The 15,227-nt window shown below is 54.7% G+C and overlaps 1 protein-coding gene across 1 annotated transcript; it reads right to left on the bottom strand.

Annotated features, from left to right (window-relative positions):
* Positions 1-5,990: 5,990 nt before the first annotated feature.
* Dmrta2 (DMRT like family A2) lies at positions 5,991-11,761 on the bottom strand. The gene is made up of 3 exons (XM_032889053.1): positions 11,479-11,761; positions 9,319-9,882; positions 5,991-8,094 (listed from the first exon to the last, which is right to left on the bottom strand). Exons 2-3 carry the CDS (start codon positions 9,872-9,874, stop codon positions 7,040-7,042), a joined length of 1,611 nt encoding a protein of 536 aa, XP_032744944.1. The 5' UTR covers positions 9,875-9,882; positions 11,479-11,761; the 3' UTR covers positions 5,991-7,039.
* Positions 11,762-15,227: the final 3,466 nt, after the last annotated feature.

Raw genomic sequence — 15,227 nt, 5'->3', positions numbered from 1 at the left:
TAGCAGCAGGGAATTTAAATTAGAACTCTGTGAGGATCTGGAGAGTTGGATCAGCTGTCAAGAGCCAGTGTTAGGCTTGCAGAGAACCTGGAGAGTTGGATCAGCTGTCAAGAGCCAGTGTTAGGCTTGCAGAGAACCAAGTATCCGCCTGTTGGCTCACGACCTTTCCTGACTCCATCCCCAGGAGTTCTGGCACCTTCTTCAGGTGTCTGCACGCATGTGTTGCAGAGATGTACATATAGAAAGAGTTCATATGCATAAAAACAAATGTTTGAAAAAATATTTTGAGCCATGCGAGATGGCCCATGCCTTTAATGTCAGCACTCAGGAGGCAGAGGCAGGTGGGTCTCTGAGTTCAAGCCCAGTCTGGTCTACAGAGAAAGTTCTAGGACGGCCAGAGCTGTGTAGAGAACACGGTCTCAAAAAACAAACAAACAAACAAACACGTGTGATGTGAATCCTAGCTTCTGATCACTAAACATATATATTTATATTATTGGGAGCAAGTGTGCGTAGAGACCAGGAAACTAGAAAAGGGTTAGTGAGGTGGTGGGGGAAGAGGCTTTAAGGTGGGGAGGGGGTAACAGAATACATTTGATTGGAAAACAAGGGGAAACCATGGCCTGGGGGTGTCAGGTCAGATGGATAGGCAGGGAGAAGCAGGAAGCAGGCAGGAGGGTTGTCTGATGTGTTTTTAAATTTCAAAAACTTCACACAACTTCAAGTGTACAAGAAAATATAAAAATATAATAAATTCCATCGCATGACTTTATTAACATTTGCCATATATGTTTTGCCTAACTCTGAGTTACGTAAAAACAAATTACAGGCCAGGCACGGTGACGCTCACATGTAATCAGATGGGTCTTAGGGAAAGGCTAGTGAATCTCACTCAATACCATCCCTTAGAGAAAAACCATGAGGAGGATGTTGTGTCAAGGGGCAGCTCAGAGCATCTGCTTGTCCCTCAGGAGAGAGAACTTTATAAAAATATTACCTTAAAATGATGAAACTATTTAGGACTGGGATGAGCAGACATTTCCTGTCCTGAAGGCCCAGGTTTCCAGCAGGCTCCCCTCCTCTGCAGAAGCCCAGGTACCTGAGCTCCAGCTGCAGGAAGCACCAGGATTGCTCTAGCACCCCCCTCCACACACACACACACACACACACACACACACACACACACACACACACACACACACACACACGCTCACACAAAGGCACTCGGTTTTCTTCTGAAGAACCATTTATCCTATCTTTTAGCTTGTGTGGTTTGGATAGGCCAGTTGGCATCCTGTCCCTCTTCAGAGGTGAGGCCGTGGATTAGCCCCAGCCAAGCAGTCATGAGACTGGTTCCAGGGAAGACAGGGGACAAAGTATTCGTAGTCAGTCGGCTCCAAGATGGTTTATTCAAATATGGGAGAGGGAAGTTGAGCATAAGCCTGAAGCCACTGGCAGCCGCGACAAGCCCTTCTCTCTTCATTTGGAGAAAGGCTGCCCGACACCCTGGAGTATAGCTGATCTAACACGTGCAGTCAACGGTCTATGAGCAGCTGGCTCGACTGCTCTCAAGATGCACTCGGGACATTTAGTTTTACAATTTCACAAAGGAGGAGGAGGAGAAAAAGGGAAAGAAAGAATAAATCGTTTCAAGTCAGTGTGACCTTGGTGACATGTCACAGGAAGGTAACAATCTTGTCGTATTTTCTGACCTGTAAATGTTAGGGTATAAAAGGCCACATGACTGTCCCTTTGTTTGCTGGAGCACCTGTCTCAGAATCACAGGAGTCACCATGTGGGAAGCCTGACCTCCTGAGGCCACCAAGAGTGAAGGACTACATACCGGGGCCCAGTCACAGCCTTCGGTCACCCATCCCAAGGCATCAGACTTGTGACTGTCACTGTCAGTCTCAGAGCCTCCAGGCCAGCTCATCAATGAGCCTAATGTCACCAGGGGATGTCAGTCTACAATATATGGAGGGGGGAAAGCCTATCCACTAGTGGACCAAATCCAAATCCATAAAACTTGTAAGATAATAAGGTGTTTCTTGTTTTAAGTTATTAAATTTAGAAACATTTATTATCCAACAAAGGAAAAGACCAGAGCAGTGCAGGGACAGGTACACTAAACTGGGCAGTGATTGATGTGGTGTTTAGTAGAACATGAAGCTTGAAGAAGTCTACAGGTACAGCTACGAGATCCTAAGAGGGGCCTGCCCAGGCGGGCAGCCCTCAGGCTCACTCGAGTTATAATAAACCTACCTCAGAAACTGAGGCTCGGAGGAGTTGAGAACGTCTTCAGAACGAAGGGAATGGTGGTAGAAGGACTTTCTAAGCAAAGGGGATCTGTGGGTACAAAACTGGGAGTCTGAGCAGCTTGGAGTAGCTGGAGTGTAGAGTCCCATGGAATCAGGACAAAGAGAGAGGAGAAAAGCAGCAGAACTGAACCGGTCAAAGTGTGAATAAGGGCAGAATGGTGAAAGGGAGTAATACACAAGGAGCCCTGAAATCTGAGCCTCACAGCAAGTCCAAGGAGGGCTGCCTAGGGTCCCGTCCCAGAAAGATGGCTCTTAAAGGGTGCAGAACATTCGGGAAATGATTATAAGAGGCCGGTTCTCTTGGCATGAACAGAAATAGTGAGAGGTGGTACCTCGGGCTCCACACCCACCCCAGGCTTGCCTCCACTAGTGTTTCTTTTTTTTTTTTTTTTTTTTTTGGTTCTTTTTTTTTCCGGAGCTGGGGACCAGACCCAGGGCCTTGCCTTCCCTAGGCAAGCGCTCTACCACTGAGCTAAATCCCAACCCCTCCACTAGTGTTTCTTTAGGGAGTCTTTGCCTCTTCATCCTCCTTCCCCCAGACCCCTGCTGGAGCCCAGGCATTAACTCTTCACCCTGTGTCCACCCCCAGATAACCTGTAAGTCTTCCAAACTGTATGTACAACAAACTTTTTCTCTCACCATCTAATCTTGCCTCTGTTTGAGAGTCTCATACTATTAAACTGCCCTTGCCAGCCCAGACACCTGGGGATCCTCCAGGACCCCCTACCCCTCAAAGCTGGACCAGCAGAGAAATCCACCTCTCAGCGGCCACCTTCCTTCTTCCACAGAGCATTTTTCTGCATGATCAGTTTTCATGCCTCCATCTCAGAAAGGTTGTCCTTTCTCCAGAGAATCTACAGAACGCACATGTACGCCCTCTATGCCGGCCATGGCTCTCCGCACCTCACTCTAAAACCCACGATCCTCAGACACCTCAGACAGACTGTCATCCTGACATCTGATCTCAGTTTAGTCTCTATAGCCCCTCTGTTTACCCCTAAGTCCCACACCAACTTCCTAACCATGTTCCGATGCTGCCCCGTGTTGCCTGTACCAAGCTTCACCTCATCTAAGTACCCTTTCCAGAATCATCCTCTCCGGAGTGTCTGTGGTCCTGTGGATCTGGGCAAAGTGCTTTGCACAAGGCAGGACACTCAGGATTTACAAGCAGAACTCCATCCTATGGTCCAGTACTTCTGAGGACCTTGCTTTTCTTTTAAATGGGACAATTCCCACACCGAAGGATGGAGAATCATAATAGTAAACACCTAGTGAACGAGCACCAAGCTAAGAGCTGTTTACACATTATTGACTCCTCCATGGTGCCCCGAGAAACAGACTATACTATTCTCACCATTTAATAGAGATGGCAGGCAGGTTAAGCACCTGGCCTCACTTGCTTCCCTGAGGCAGCCTCTCCGAGGCACAGAGTGGAATGCCTGTCCTCATGGTTTCAGTTGCAACTACAGTGTCATTCCATCACCAACTGATGGTCTCAGGCATGCACATGTAAAGTAGGACCTGTAACTGGATTTAGCATACGGCTAGTGCACACTTTGTATGGGTAGTGGATAACCAGCCAGTGGTAGAACATGGCCACCAGCTCCTGACACTTTCTCGATTGTCTGGAGCATTTGGGCCTATAACAGGCACTCAGTAGTTGAAGTAGAGGAGGAAGAAGATGAGAAGTTTTAAACCGCTACTCCTGACACCCACAAGGAAGTTGTCTCCCCACCAGGCTGAGCTAACTGTAGTGGTCCCAGTCTGAGTCTTCCTGGTGCCCAGGCCAGAGCCGGTTCCGATGGCTTCATAATTTGAGAATAAAAGTGGACAACAGAAACCAGGGAAATGAGTCCAGTGCTGCTTTCCCCTACGCTGGCATTGAGTCCCGCTGCCACCTCAGATAGGTGAGGGCCTAGGAAACTCTCCCACCCTATGTCCCAGGTGCAGATGCTAGAAAGACCAGGAGCCTAGGCTCCGGTTTGCCCCTGCCCACTCCTTCACCGCCAGAGGAGAGTGACTGGGCTCTGAACCAGGCTCCTCCAGGAGAGTTGCGGTATCTCTCTTCCTGACTGTGCAGTGGGTTGTGAGCTGTGGGTCAGGGGCGCAGCACCTTTGCCAGGCTCTGATTGATCGGCCTGAGTCACCAAGATGAGCGACACCAGGAAGAGGCTTCAGCACCCGCCGCTCGGATTCCATCTGCTCATGACCCATTCCTTAGCTTAGGGGCTGGGGGCCCCAGCTTAGGGCAGCGGCTCTCTGGATCTTCCAGACGCGTCACTTAGGAACACAAGACAGATGTTTCTGAGGAGCCATGGGCTCCAGGCAAGGGTGCATGGAGAGGAGATCCTGACGCGAGTCTCCAGGAAACGTTTCCTCCTCCCCAAAAGAAGGTAGTAGGGCAAACTTTGCAGAGGGTGAACTAAAAACAACCACCTCAAAACTCGCGGAGCACAGATATTCTTAGGAATAAACTGAGGCTTCGCTGCTAGAATTTGACCTGAACACCTTCAAGCAATCCAGGCGCTTGAGGGAACCCAGTGTAGGTCACTCCTGAAACCAAGGGGCCTTGCGGATCTTAGCTTCTCCTTTCATGAAGCCCTGTGGTCCAGCAGAAACCTGGGTGGGGTGGTGGGAACCGCCGGACTGAGCTAGGCCAGGAGGGCTCGGGAAAGTTGGAGTGGGAGTGTGCGCAAGGCTCGAAGGGGCGGCGGGCTGCATACTTCCCCCACCTCGTTCCTCCTTTTTCTTAACTTGCTCCGTTCATTTAACCCCTCCACCTTCATTCTTTTCCGGGACTCATCTCTTTCTTGCCCGCATCTTTCTTTTCTCGCTCTCACCCCCTCCCTCCATCTCATCGTCACCCTCACACTTTATAACCAAACAGCCGAACCCCCTTTCCAATTAAAGTGGAATTAGGCAACTCAATCAAATTAGTTCCCTATTAAAGCCCTTCTTTATTAAACCGTTTTCTTGTCCTGCTATTAAGTTTCACCGCCTGGCGGAACTCGAGCCGGCCCCAGAAGTTTACCTTGGGATGTCTCCGGGCCCGGTCTAGGGGAGGGGGCACCCTATTTCCTGGAGTGGAGGAGTGACCCTGCGGAGAGCAGGAGGGAGGGGTATGAGGTCCGGGATGGGATGGGGGTCGGCAGAGGGGCAGCTAATTCGCGAAAGAGGTGCGCGGTAGCCTGGCCCGAAGGGGCGTCCTCCCCGCCACTCTCAGGACACTGCATCTGGCGAAGACAGCATTCTACGACCCCGACTAACTCTCAGGTCGCAGGTCCTGGCAAAAGAAGTGTTGCAGGTCACCTCCCAGCCGCCCCTTCCAGCGCCCTGGACCCCAAAACTTCCCAAGACACCAAGGGTGCACTGTGCGCCCAGGACCGCAGCTAGGTCACCTGCGCGGGAAAGAGCCGGGACCTGGCCTGCAGTGCAGGAACCTAGCCCTGGCCAGGCGACGCTCACCACGCCCTCGAGACACCTCTAGGGCTGGTTCCCAGCCGCGCCTTCCACTGCGCTGTCCCAGGCGTCACCCCAGCAGCTTCCTGTCTGGGTCCCTTCAGGGTCAGGGTACAGGCGCGATCAGTGACTCCGGGCCACCGCGGCCCCAGTGGGAAATTAAAAGCTTTTCCTCCCAGCCGCCTGAGGAGCGGAACGGGATTCGAGCGTTACTTTATTTAGAAAATAACATTTATTTCTAGCTCATACCTATGCAAAGGAAAGCACAAAGTGAGCAGTTCTGCGCAGCGTCGCTTGCTGGCGAGTCCCGGAGCTTCTGGCTCGCTCACCCGACGTTCTATTCGTGCTCCAGCGCAGCCTGGACAGCTTTGGAGAACAGCCGCAGGCCGGGGGCCAGGGATCGGCAGGGTTCCTCCCCAGCGTACAGTAGATTTCAGCTATGAAACCCGATACGTACAATGCGCGAATAGTCTAATTTTTTCCATTTTGTCCTTTTTTTTTTTGCTTTGAGTTTTGAGTGTTTTTCACGTTAATACCGAGGTCACCTACAGATTACAATTAATAACTTAGAATTCCATTTTATAACATTATACACTGGCTTGTATATATATATGTATAGATTATATATAGATTTATACATATATAAAAACTCACACTGCACCAAGGAAACCCATGCTTATCCGCATAAGCAACAAAGAGAGCGACAAGTACCGCAACGAGGAAAGTGCACCTTAGAACGTTTCCTTTTTTTTTTTTTTTTTTTACAATTGATACCGATATATATGTGTCCCAAAGACTCGACTCAATGCCAAGAGATGTATACATCCTAAATTTATATTTGTTAGAGCGGATTTTTTTTTTTAAACGAAAGGGGAATGGGTATTGGAGGACACACAGGGGCTGATCCATCCTGCCATCCACCTGAGCGAGGGCTGGAAAGGCGAGCGGAGCAGAGGGAGCAGCAGAGGCGAGCGAGGCCGCAGTCGCCCTCGGGGTTCTTAGGGATCCCCAGCCTCTTGACAACAGGGCGAGCAGGCCTAGGGGAAGGTGGCCCGAGGTGGGAAGAGCACCCAGACCACAAGGCTCCTCTGAGGACACCTGCAGGGTCAGCCGAGATGCTCCCACCCACTCACCCACCCTCCCAAAGAAGCCCCTAAAGCCAATTGTGAGCGGAGGGCGCAGGGCAGGGCGAGGAGGGGTCCGCGGCTGGGGAAGCAGGCTGGGTCGTCGTTTCGGGGTGTTGGGCTGTCGGCCCCCGTACCCTACTGCTTCTCAGGGGTGCCGTTGACCATGGGCCCGTACAGCCCGCCCCCGTAACCGGGCTCCTTGTGCACCGCGGCGGCGGCAGCAGCCGAGCGGTCGCGCATGAGGTCGCTGAAGGCGTAGTCCATGGGCGGCCGGAAGCCGAGCGTGGGCACCAGGCCCGCCGTGGAGTAGGGCGCCATGAAGGCCAGACCGCGGCTGTGGGCCGCTGCTGCCGAGTAGGCCAGGCGCAGCGGGCTCAGGCCGAGCGGAGCGCCCAGAGGGTAGGCGCCCGCGTCGGCGCCGAAGTGGCTGGCGTTGGGCTGCAGAGGCGAGAAGGCGGAGCGGCTGCTGAGCGAGCCCAGTGCGCCGGGCGTCATGGCCCCGGCCAGCAAGGGTCTGTGGTGCGGGGGCGCTGCGGGCCCGGTCTGCAGCGGAGCGGGCAGCCCGGCTCCCCCGGCGGCTGCAGCCTCCACGCGCCCGGGCCACGCGTCCTCCACCGCCGCGGCCGCGCTCACCGCGGCTTTCTCCAGCGGCGCGGCGGGGCCCAGGCCGGCCGCCAGGCCTCCGCGGTGGTGGTTGAGCACCTGCTCAATGGCCTGCACCACGTCGCCGCCACAGCCCTGAAGCACCAGCTCCAGGACGCCTCTCCGGTGGCCCGGGAAGACACGCGTCAAGATGTCCAGCGGCGTCCGCTGCCGCGGCCCCGGCCCGCCGCCCAGCCCTGGAGTCGGTGCGGCCTCGGCTTCTTCTTTGTCAGCTTCCGAGCCCGATTCCGAACCCAGGGGGCTGGAGGAGCCGGGGCTGTCCTCCTCGCCGCCACCGCCGGCGCCCGCGCTCCCAGGACAGCTGCCACCCGCCTCCTTGGAGGCACGGGCCAGAGGCGACCCCGAAAAGGACTCGCCATCTCCGTTCTCCGAGCCTGAACCGGGCCGCACCTCCGGGGACGAGGTCCCGGGACCTGAGTCCGCGCCGTCGGGCGACAAGGGCTTCCCTGGCGGCGGCGGCGGACTGTCTGGGCGGCCGGCCTGAAGTAGCGTCTTGGGAAACAGATCAAACTTCTGCAACTTGGCCTCTGAGAGGAGAGAAAAAACGGAGATGTGAGGAGAGAGTAAGAACACTGGATCCAGGACATGTCGGCCTTTTGGATGCAAGTTTCCTCTCTCAACTTTTACACTATTCTTGACAGAGCTCCAGTATACTTTATTTTTATCCCTTCTCTAAGATCCTACAGTTCCACACACACCCCTGCTTCGCTCACGATTTTTTTTTGTGCCCAGCAACTACCACCAGCACCTGCTACCCTGAGAACCTAATGTTCAGTATGCTCTTCCTACACCTGTGCCCTAACACCTCCACTCCCTTCCTATTTCGCCCCGACCTAGAGAAGTGGCCTTGTCAAGGTTCAAAGCGGAGCAAACAGAACTTCTACTTATACCTCAGAGTATGTGGAAGACACCATTCCATTCATGTTGCCAAAGCTAACCCTGCCTTGGGCATCTCAACCTGGAGAGGGGGATTCTTAGGGGACTAGGTCTCAAGCCTCTCTACAGACAAAATAAGTTAAATCCTATTTCTAGTCCATATTTTTTTCAAAACTTCTAAGAGATTCCCTTCTTCCTGTCCTGAGAGCTGAACCCGTTTCATCGCCCTTCCTCACCTTCCAGTCCAAAAGGTGGGTTTATGCTGGGAGTAGACAGAGGAGAAGGGATCCAAGAAAGAGCAAAAAAAAAAAAAAAAGTGCCAATCGTGAGAAAACCGGCTCGCGTGAGAGAAATGGAGCCAGAACCAAAGGAACGCAGAGAATGTTTGTCCAGAATGCCTTAAGAACAGGAGGAAAGGCATCTTGCTGAGAAACGAAAGAGGGCGTCCCCAGTGCTCAGGGAAGCAGTGCAGATTAGAAGGATTGCAGGATCCTTTCAGAATAGTTGTGAAGAAAAGAGAGAGGTGTCCCGTAAGAAGCTCAGAGCAGAACAGATGGGCGGCTTCCGGCTACCAGGGGAGAAGGCCCAACAAAATAACTTGGGCAGTAACTAAGGACCTGCCCCTTAACGAGAGTAAGGCTAAAGTGTTGCCTTGGGGCCTGAGGTGAAGGTAAGAGAGAAAGTATAGAAACTGCAGACAGAGCAGAGAGTTTATGAGTGGGCGGAAAGCCACAGTTAAGTGGTTGGAGCCATCTGGGGAAGGGAGCTGCACTTTGTCAGTGAGGAAACAAGCCACTAGGCCTCGCGCACCAACCCAGTGTCCCCCGCTCCTCCTTCCAGATCCCACCCCACCCGGAGTGTGACCGCGCTCTCACCTGCGCCCCCTGCGCCCCCAGCGCCCCCTGCACTCCCCGCCGGCGCTCCAGCTCCCGGCCCCCCGCCGTCGGTGGCGCAAACCGAGCCAAAGACTTCGTAAGCTGGCCGCGGTGGGATGATGCCGTTGGCGGCGGCCAGCGCCAGGCCCTCGGCAGTGCCGTACAGCAGTTGCAACTCGCGTGCCTCGTTTTCCTCCTGCGCCTGCTGCCTGCGCAACGCCACCTGGGCCGCCATGACGCGCTGGCGCTCGGCGATGAGCGTGCACTTGGCACACAGGCAGTCCTTCCAGCGGCAGTAGCGCTTGTGGCCCTTGAGCGCGGACACCACTCCGTGGTTGCGGCAGCGCGCGCACTTGGGGGTCCGCGGGTACTTCTCCGCTGCCCTCAACAGCAGCGGCGGCGCCCGCAGCAAGCCTCCGGCCACGCTCACTGGTAGCGATGCTGCTGCAGCTGCCGCCGCAGCCACCGACGCCACGGATGCCACGGGTGGTCCCGTTGCTGTCGCTGCTGCTGTCGCCGCGCCGGGCACGCTGGGCAGCTCCGAGCGCAGCTCCATGGCTGGACCTGGCGTAGGGGAAAGTGGGGAGACCTGAGTCAGGGTAGTACAGTCACTAGGCTTAAGCGAGGCCTGCAGAAACCCAAATCTTGGGAAACTTTGGTTGTACAAGTTTAGTTCGTGGCTGTCAAGTTGCTGGGGAGGTGGGTTGGAACCTCCATGAAAACAAGAACGAACGCGCGCACACACACACACACACACACACACACCACACACACACACACACACACACACACACACACACACACACACACATCCTCACACTGATCTCTTATATCTGACTTACACGCCAGGTGTAAGATTTCGTTTGAATCAGTAGTTCCACCACAGGGGAAAAACACGACAAGGTTTGGAAGTCATTGGTTCAGTTGAATGCAAAGAGGATTTGAAAAGAAAATATTATGCCCAAAGCTTAGGTTAATTGGGGTGAGCCGAGAAAAGAGAAATGTTTGCCTTAAAGGGACTCAGATTACAGAGAAAACTTGAGGCCGACAAGCATGTCAAAGACAAAGACAAAAAAAAAAAAAAAAAAAAAGGAACAAAATCATTTCGTTTGGTGGCCAGGTGAAGAAGAGAGAAATGTGGAAACCAGGTGAGGAGCTGAGCAGGTTGGCCTGGGGTCTTATTTGTTGCTTTTAATGTGGGAGCAAAGGAACTCGAGCGAAAAGAACTGAAGATTTTCTTTCTGTTAAAAGTAGGGTAAGAACTAGAAGACAAGTTGGAGGCAAAGTTCGGCTTATGGCCCTGGAATCACAGACAAATGAATTCTGGAAATACCGTGGTCTGAGCCCCTAAAGGGTTGGGAGAGGAAATAGACCTATCTATTCCACAGAACTGAGTGTAGGAGAGCTGAGAAAAGAGAAATCCCATCAGAAGAAACTTTCTTTGAAACAGCCACCCTAGCTCAAAGGTTAGTCGAATAACAAGGAAAACATCCAGAAACAGCTGACACGGTGACCCGGACCGAGGTCCACCGAGAGCAACAGTACAACATAGGGAAAAGTCTCCAGTAAAAGGTAGGGTGGGAATAAGGCGAAACCTGTGGCTTGGGGTTTAGACTTTTAGTCTGGAGTAGTCAGAAGAAAGGCATGTCTTCTGAAAAGTTAGGCTTTGCAGGAGCGGGATTCGTTTTGCTCAACGCCTCCTTCCCAACCCCCACCCCTCCCAGTTTGGGGACCTCAGACACGCCCTCCTCATCCTGGGACCTCTTGGGACCCCGCTTATGCGCAGGTTACAGAGTTTTGGTCTCAGGCTAGGGTTCTGGGACTTGCACAACCTGGCAGGCCTCAAGGAGGCCAGGAAGTCGCCTCCGAAACTGACCCTGAAGGGACCCGAGAGTCCCACTTGCACCGCAGTCACAGAAGGCCCGGCAGGCCAGTCTCCTGGCTTCCGCTGCGGCCTCCACTCCCCGCCACTCAGCCCGGGTTCCCGCCAGAGCCAGAGCCGCTCCTGGGGTCTGAGAATTCCAGAGCTCCGTGTGCGCCGCGGCCTCTTCCCCCAGACCCTCAAGCACGCAGTTTCCAAGGCCCGCAGGGCCTGGGCCTCGCCCTCGGGGGGCCACCGGCTGGGTCGCCTCCCCTGCTCGGCCGCCAGCCCACCCCTACCTGTCTCGAGCTCCTGGCTCCTCCTCCGTTGGCGCAGCACGCGTTGCCCAGCCCCGCTCGCTCAGCGGCTTTCTCAGCCCCGTTCCTTTGCCCTGGGCCCCTTCTCTGACCACGTCACCCTCCTTCAGCCACCATGTCCGAACTTCCGGACCCCTCTGGGAACACAGCAGTCCAACACCACGGAGGGCCTCGGGGCCGGGGGTCTGGTCCGGGGCCCTCTGGTTGCAACCCGCGTCCCCTCGGTGCGCTCGGGACGCTGCGCTCGCCCCGGGCCGGGTAGTCCGGCGCTGCCAGCTCTCAATGAGCCGCTCGCCCGCTCTATTGTTGCTCCTCAGGGCTCCATTAGACAGAATTGGACAACAATGTGGCGCCTGCCATTGGCCAGGGGAGACAGTCGGCGCTCTGATTGGCCGGGCCCGCGCCCGGGGAGCCCCTCATTCTACAGTGTCCGAAAGATTCGAAACTCCGCACGCTCTGCTGAGTGCCTGCGGGATGGGAGGGGGCGCCAGGGAAGGAGTGCGCGAGGAGGAGCGTTGCAAATGTCGTGACAAGAAGTTTCCGTGCGCCCGAGAGCGTGTGAATTGCTCCTAATTACCGTGTCCGGTGCGCCTCTCCGCGTAGACGTGTGTAACCCCTCTACTTCTGGGGCTCCGGCTCCACTGAGCCACTCTCCCTTGGCCCGGGGCGCTTGGCAAGGCCGAGCTTCCCAAGTGGCCCCGGAGGCCTGGGGCGGGACAGGAGCAGGTGACAATTCAATTACCGCTGTCGAAGTGGGAGTGGAACCCGGGTGCCGGCGTGGGGGAGGGAGACTTGCCAAGACGCTTTTTGCTGGCTCCCTTCTGACCGTGACCGAGTGCTTCCACCTCCGACGGGCTCCGAGGTAGTCGAGAGCCGGTTTGCTCCCTTCCCCCGTCCTCTGTCACCTTTAATACTTAGTTCCTTCGTTTGCAAAGTCCCGACACCGTGGGCGTCGCGGAGGGTAAGTGCGATTTGTAAGGATTTGTGTTTTCAAGCGAGGAGCCCAGAGGAGGAACTTGGGTCCACGCGCCGCAGCCTTTCCTCTCCCCGCGCCCCTGCCCCGCACCTCCTCCCCCTGTGCCCTTGCCTTTCCGCATTTCTTTGCATCTTGCTGCCCTTTTTGTAGAATTCTTTTTGCGGTTGTTTGAAATTAACAAAGTTTACTTGTAACTCTTTTTTTTTTTTTTTTAAGCAAAAGTAAAAAGCCGCCTTTGCGCTTCCCCAGATCCTCTGGAGGCTGGACGAACGGGCCAGGCGGTCAGGCCCATCAGCCCACAAGGCTTCCGCAGCGGGCAAGGGCCCTGGACCAGCTTTGACTTGGCCTTCCTGGACACGTGCTGACGTCACCGCCCCAGAACCGGTTGGGTCTACGGAGGAGGTAACAAGTTCGAATTTTGTATCTCTTCGTAGTTATTCCCATCTCTTACAGATGTTGAAGTCCTTGGCCCGTGTCGCCCTCGGATTCTCCAGCTCGGATTTTTCCTTTGCCTTTGACGCTAACATTCTGTTACTCTCAATTTTGTTTTCTACTCTTCTCCTTCAGAGTAAAGAAAATTCGTTTAAATGAAATGCGAAGCTATCTCCTCATTCCCTTTCCGATCCCTACGGTGTGTTTTGGCGTTGACGTTTAGAAACCCCTGGGCGTCGGAAGTCCGGTCTCCTGACACTGCAGACCGACACCTACTAGGCACACAGAGCCTGCCTGGAGACGCAGCCCCTCCCTCCTAGAGAACCCACGCCGGGACTGGAAAGAAGAGAGCAGCTGGACCCCAAAGCAGAACCACAGGCCTGGCCAGGGTCAGGACGCGCTCCGCCCAAGGAGCCAACTGAGGATCTGACTGGAGGAGACGTGAGGGGACGTGGGGGGGCGATGAGCCACAGAATCTGGCAGACAACTTCCAGAAAGTTCGCCAGGCCTGTTTCAAAGGCGCCTGGACATGAATAATACAGAATAGCAACCCGGCTGCCCCGCTATCCGGAGAGTTCTCTCTCTGGAGCCGGACAAAGGTTGTGGTAGGGGGTTAAGGGTCTCGAGATCCCCTGGGGTCAGAGCGTAGAATAACTCTAGTTATGCCCGAGTGCTGGGCTGTGGGAGGGAGGGACAGGAACGCTCCGTGTGCTGTCAGATTCCATGCGAGGCTGCTACCCGCTGCTTTTAGAGCTTTTGGGGGGAACACTTTTTTCAGAAAAAAAACAAAACAAAACAAAACAAAAATACAACTGAACTCCAAAACAAAATAATCTAACCAGAAGCGCTTGGTTTTCTGGGAAGGGATGGCCTAAATACCTTTTCTAGCTCCTGAGGCTAGTGCCCCCTTAGTCCTGCCACTTAGATGAACTCACGGAGACAACGGTTTCCGGATCCCCGCTCTTGCGTTGACCTGGATCGGAAACCCCCACCCCCATTTCCCAGAGAAAGGATTGTTTCTCAGTGTAACCAGGCCTGCCTGGACTCATTTTTGTAGACCAGGCTGGCCTCGAACTCACAGAGATCCGCCTGCCTCTGCCTTTTTAGTGCTGGGATTAAAGGCGTGTGCCACCTCACTCCGCTGATCCTCCTTTTCTTAAAGGCAGGAGGTATCACATCCTGGAAACCAGTTCAGGTCAAGCCACCGGTGTACCCCTGATTCCCCGCGCTCTTTTCTCAAGATGATCTCTCCCAGGGTCTGAGACTCCAAGCTCTCTTTTCACAAGAGGATGGGGGTGCTCACCTGAAGAAAGGAATCGGGGGCGGGGGACTGTTCTGGACTGAGAGAACCATGCCCACATCGGTTCCCCAGCCCATTCCTGATGTTAGCTCCTGCTGATATGAGCCTGTCCAAAAAGAAGACTGGAAGTGATGACCCAGCTAAGCCGCTAGCCTTAGGGAGCATATGTCCAGGTTGAGGCAACAGGATGACAATGAGGATGACGACACCACCACCACCACCACCACCACCACCACCACCACCACCACCACCACCACCACCACCACCACCACCACCACCACCACCACCACCACCACCACCACCACTACCACCACCACCACGACGCACATCCTAACAAAACTTCACTCTTTCGTCCTCAATGCGGGTTTGGACACATCTTCATGTACACATGAAGTAGACGCCCAGCAGGGGGGAGGGTGTGCTCACCTCTGACGTCCTCCCACCCAAGGGACCCTTTCAAAAAGGTTGGCTTCTCGGTATGCTCTCATAAGCATGTTCGCCTGCCTGCGGGCTCAATGATTTGGTGAGTGACCTCAAACCCAGACGCCTGCAGAGTCTGCACAGTCAGCACTGGGCATATCCTCGGGCAAAGTTGTGCCAGTGCTCGGAGCCCCAGACCTTCTCTGCCTGCTGGCAGAAGAAGCCCCAAGACCTGCACTCCAAATGAAGTGACTGACAGCGAGGACCCAACTCACACTTTCAGAAGTGTCCTCGGCTCAGAATCATTTGCTGACGAGTCCGCCAGGCGGGAGGGGACCGGGTGTGTACACCCAGGCAAGGAGTCCTCCACACCCTCATTCTCGGCCAACGCCATCCATCTCTCACAGACACTCCACAGCAGAGGCCCAGAGGGAAGGCCCAGAAGGGCCCCGGATGATGTGGGGTTCGGGGCCCAAGAGTGAAGATTCTGTACTACTGACTAGGAGAAGGGCTGGGGCATCAATGGGGGACCTGGGAAGCGTTGACTTTTGCGCTGTTTGCCCGCGGCCTCGGAGCAAGCAGACGCCATCTGTTTGCCGGCTG

This window comes from Rattus rattus, chromosome 1 (genome assembly GCF_011064425.1).
Source record: "Rattus rattus isolate New Zealand chromosome 1, Rrattus_CSIRO_v1, whole genome shotgun sequence".
Taxonomy (NCBI): domain Eukaryota; kingdom Metazoa; phylum Chordata; class Mammalia; order Rodentia; family Muridae; genus Rattus; species Rattus rattus.
The sequence above is the reverse complement of the archived record's forward strand: the minus strand, read 5'-3'. Positions and strand labels throughout refer to the sequence as shown.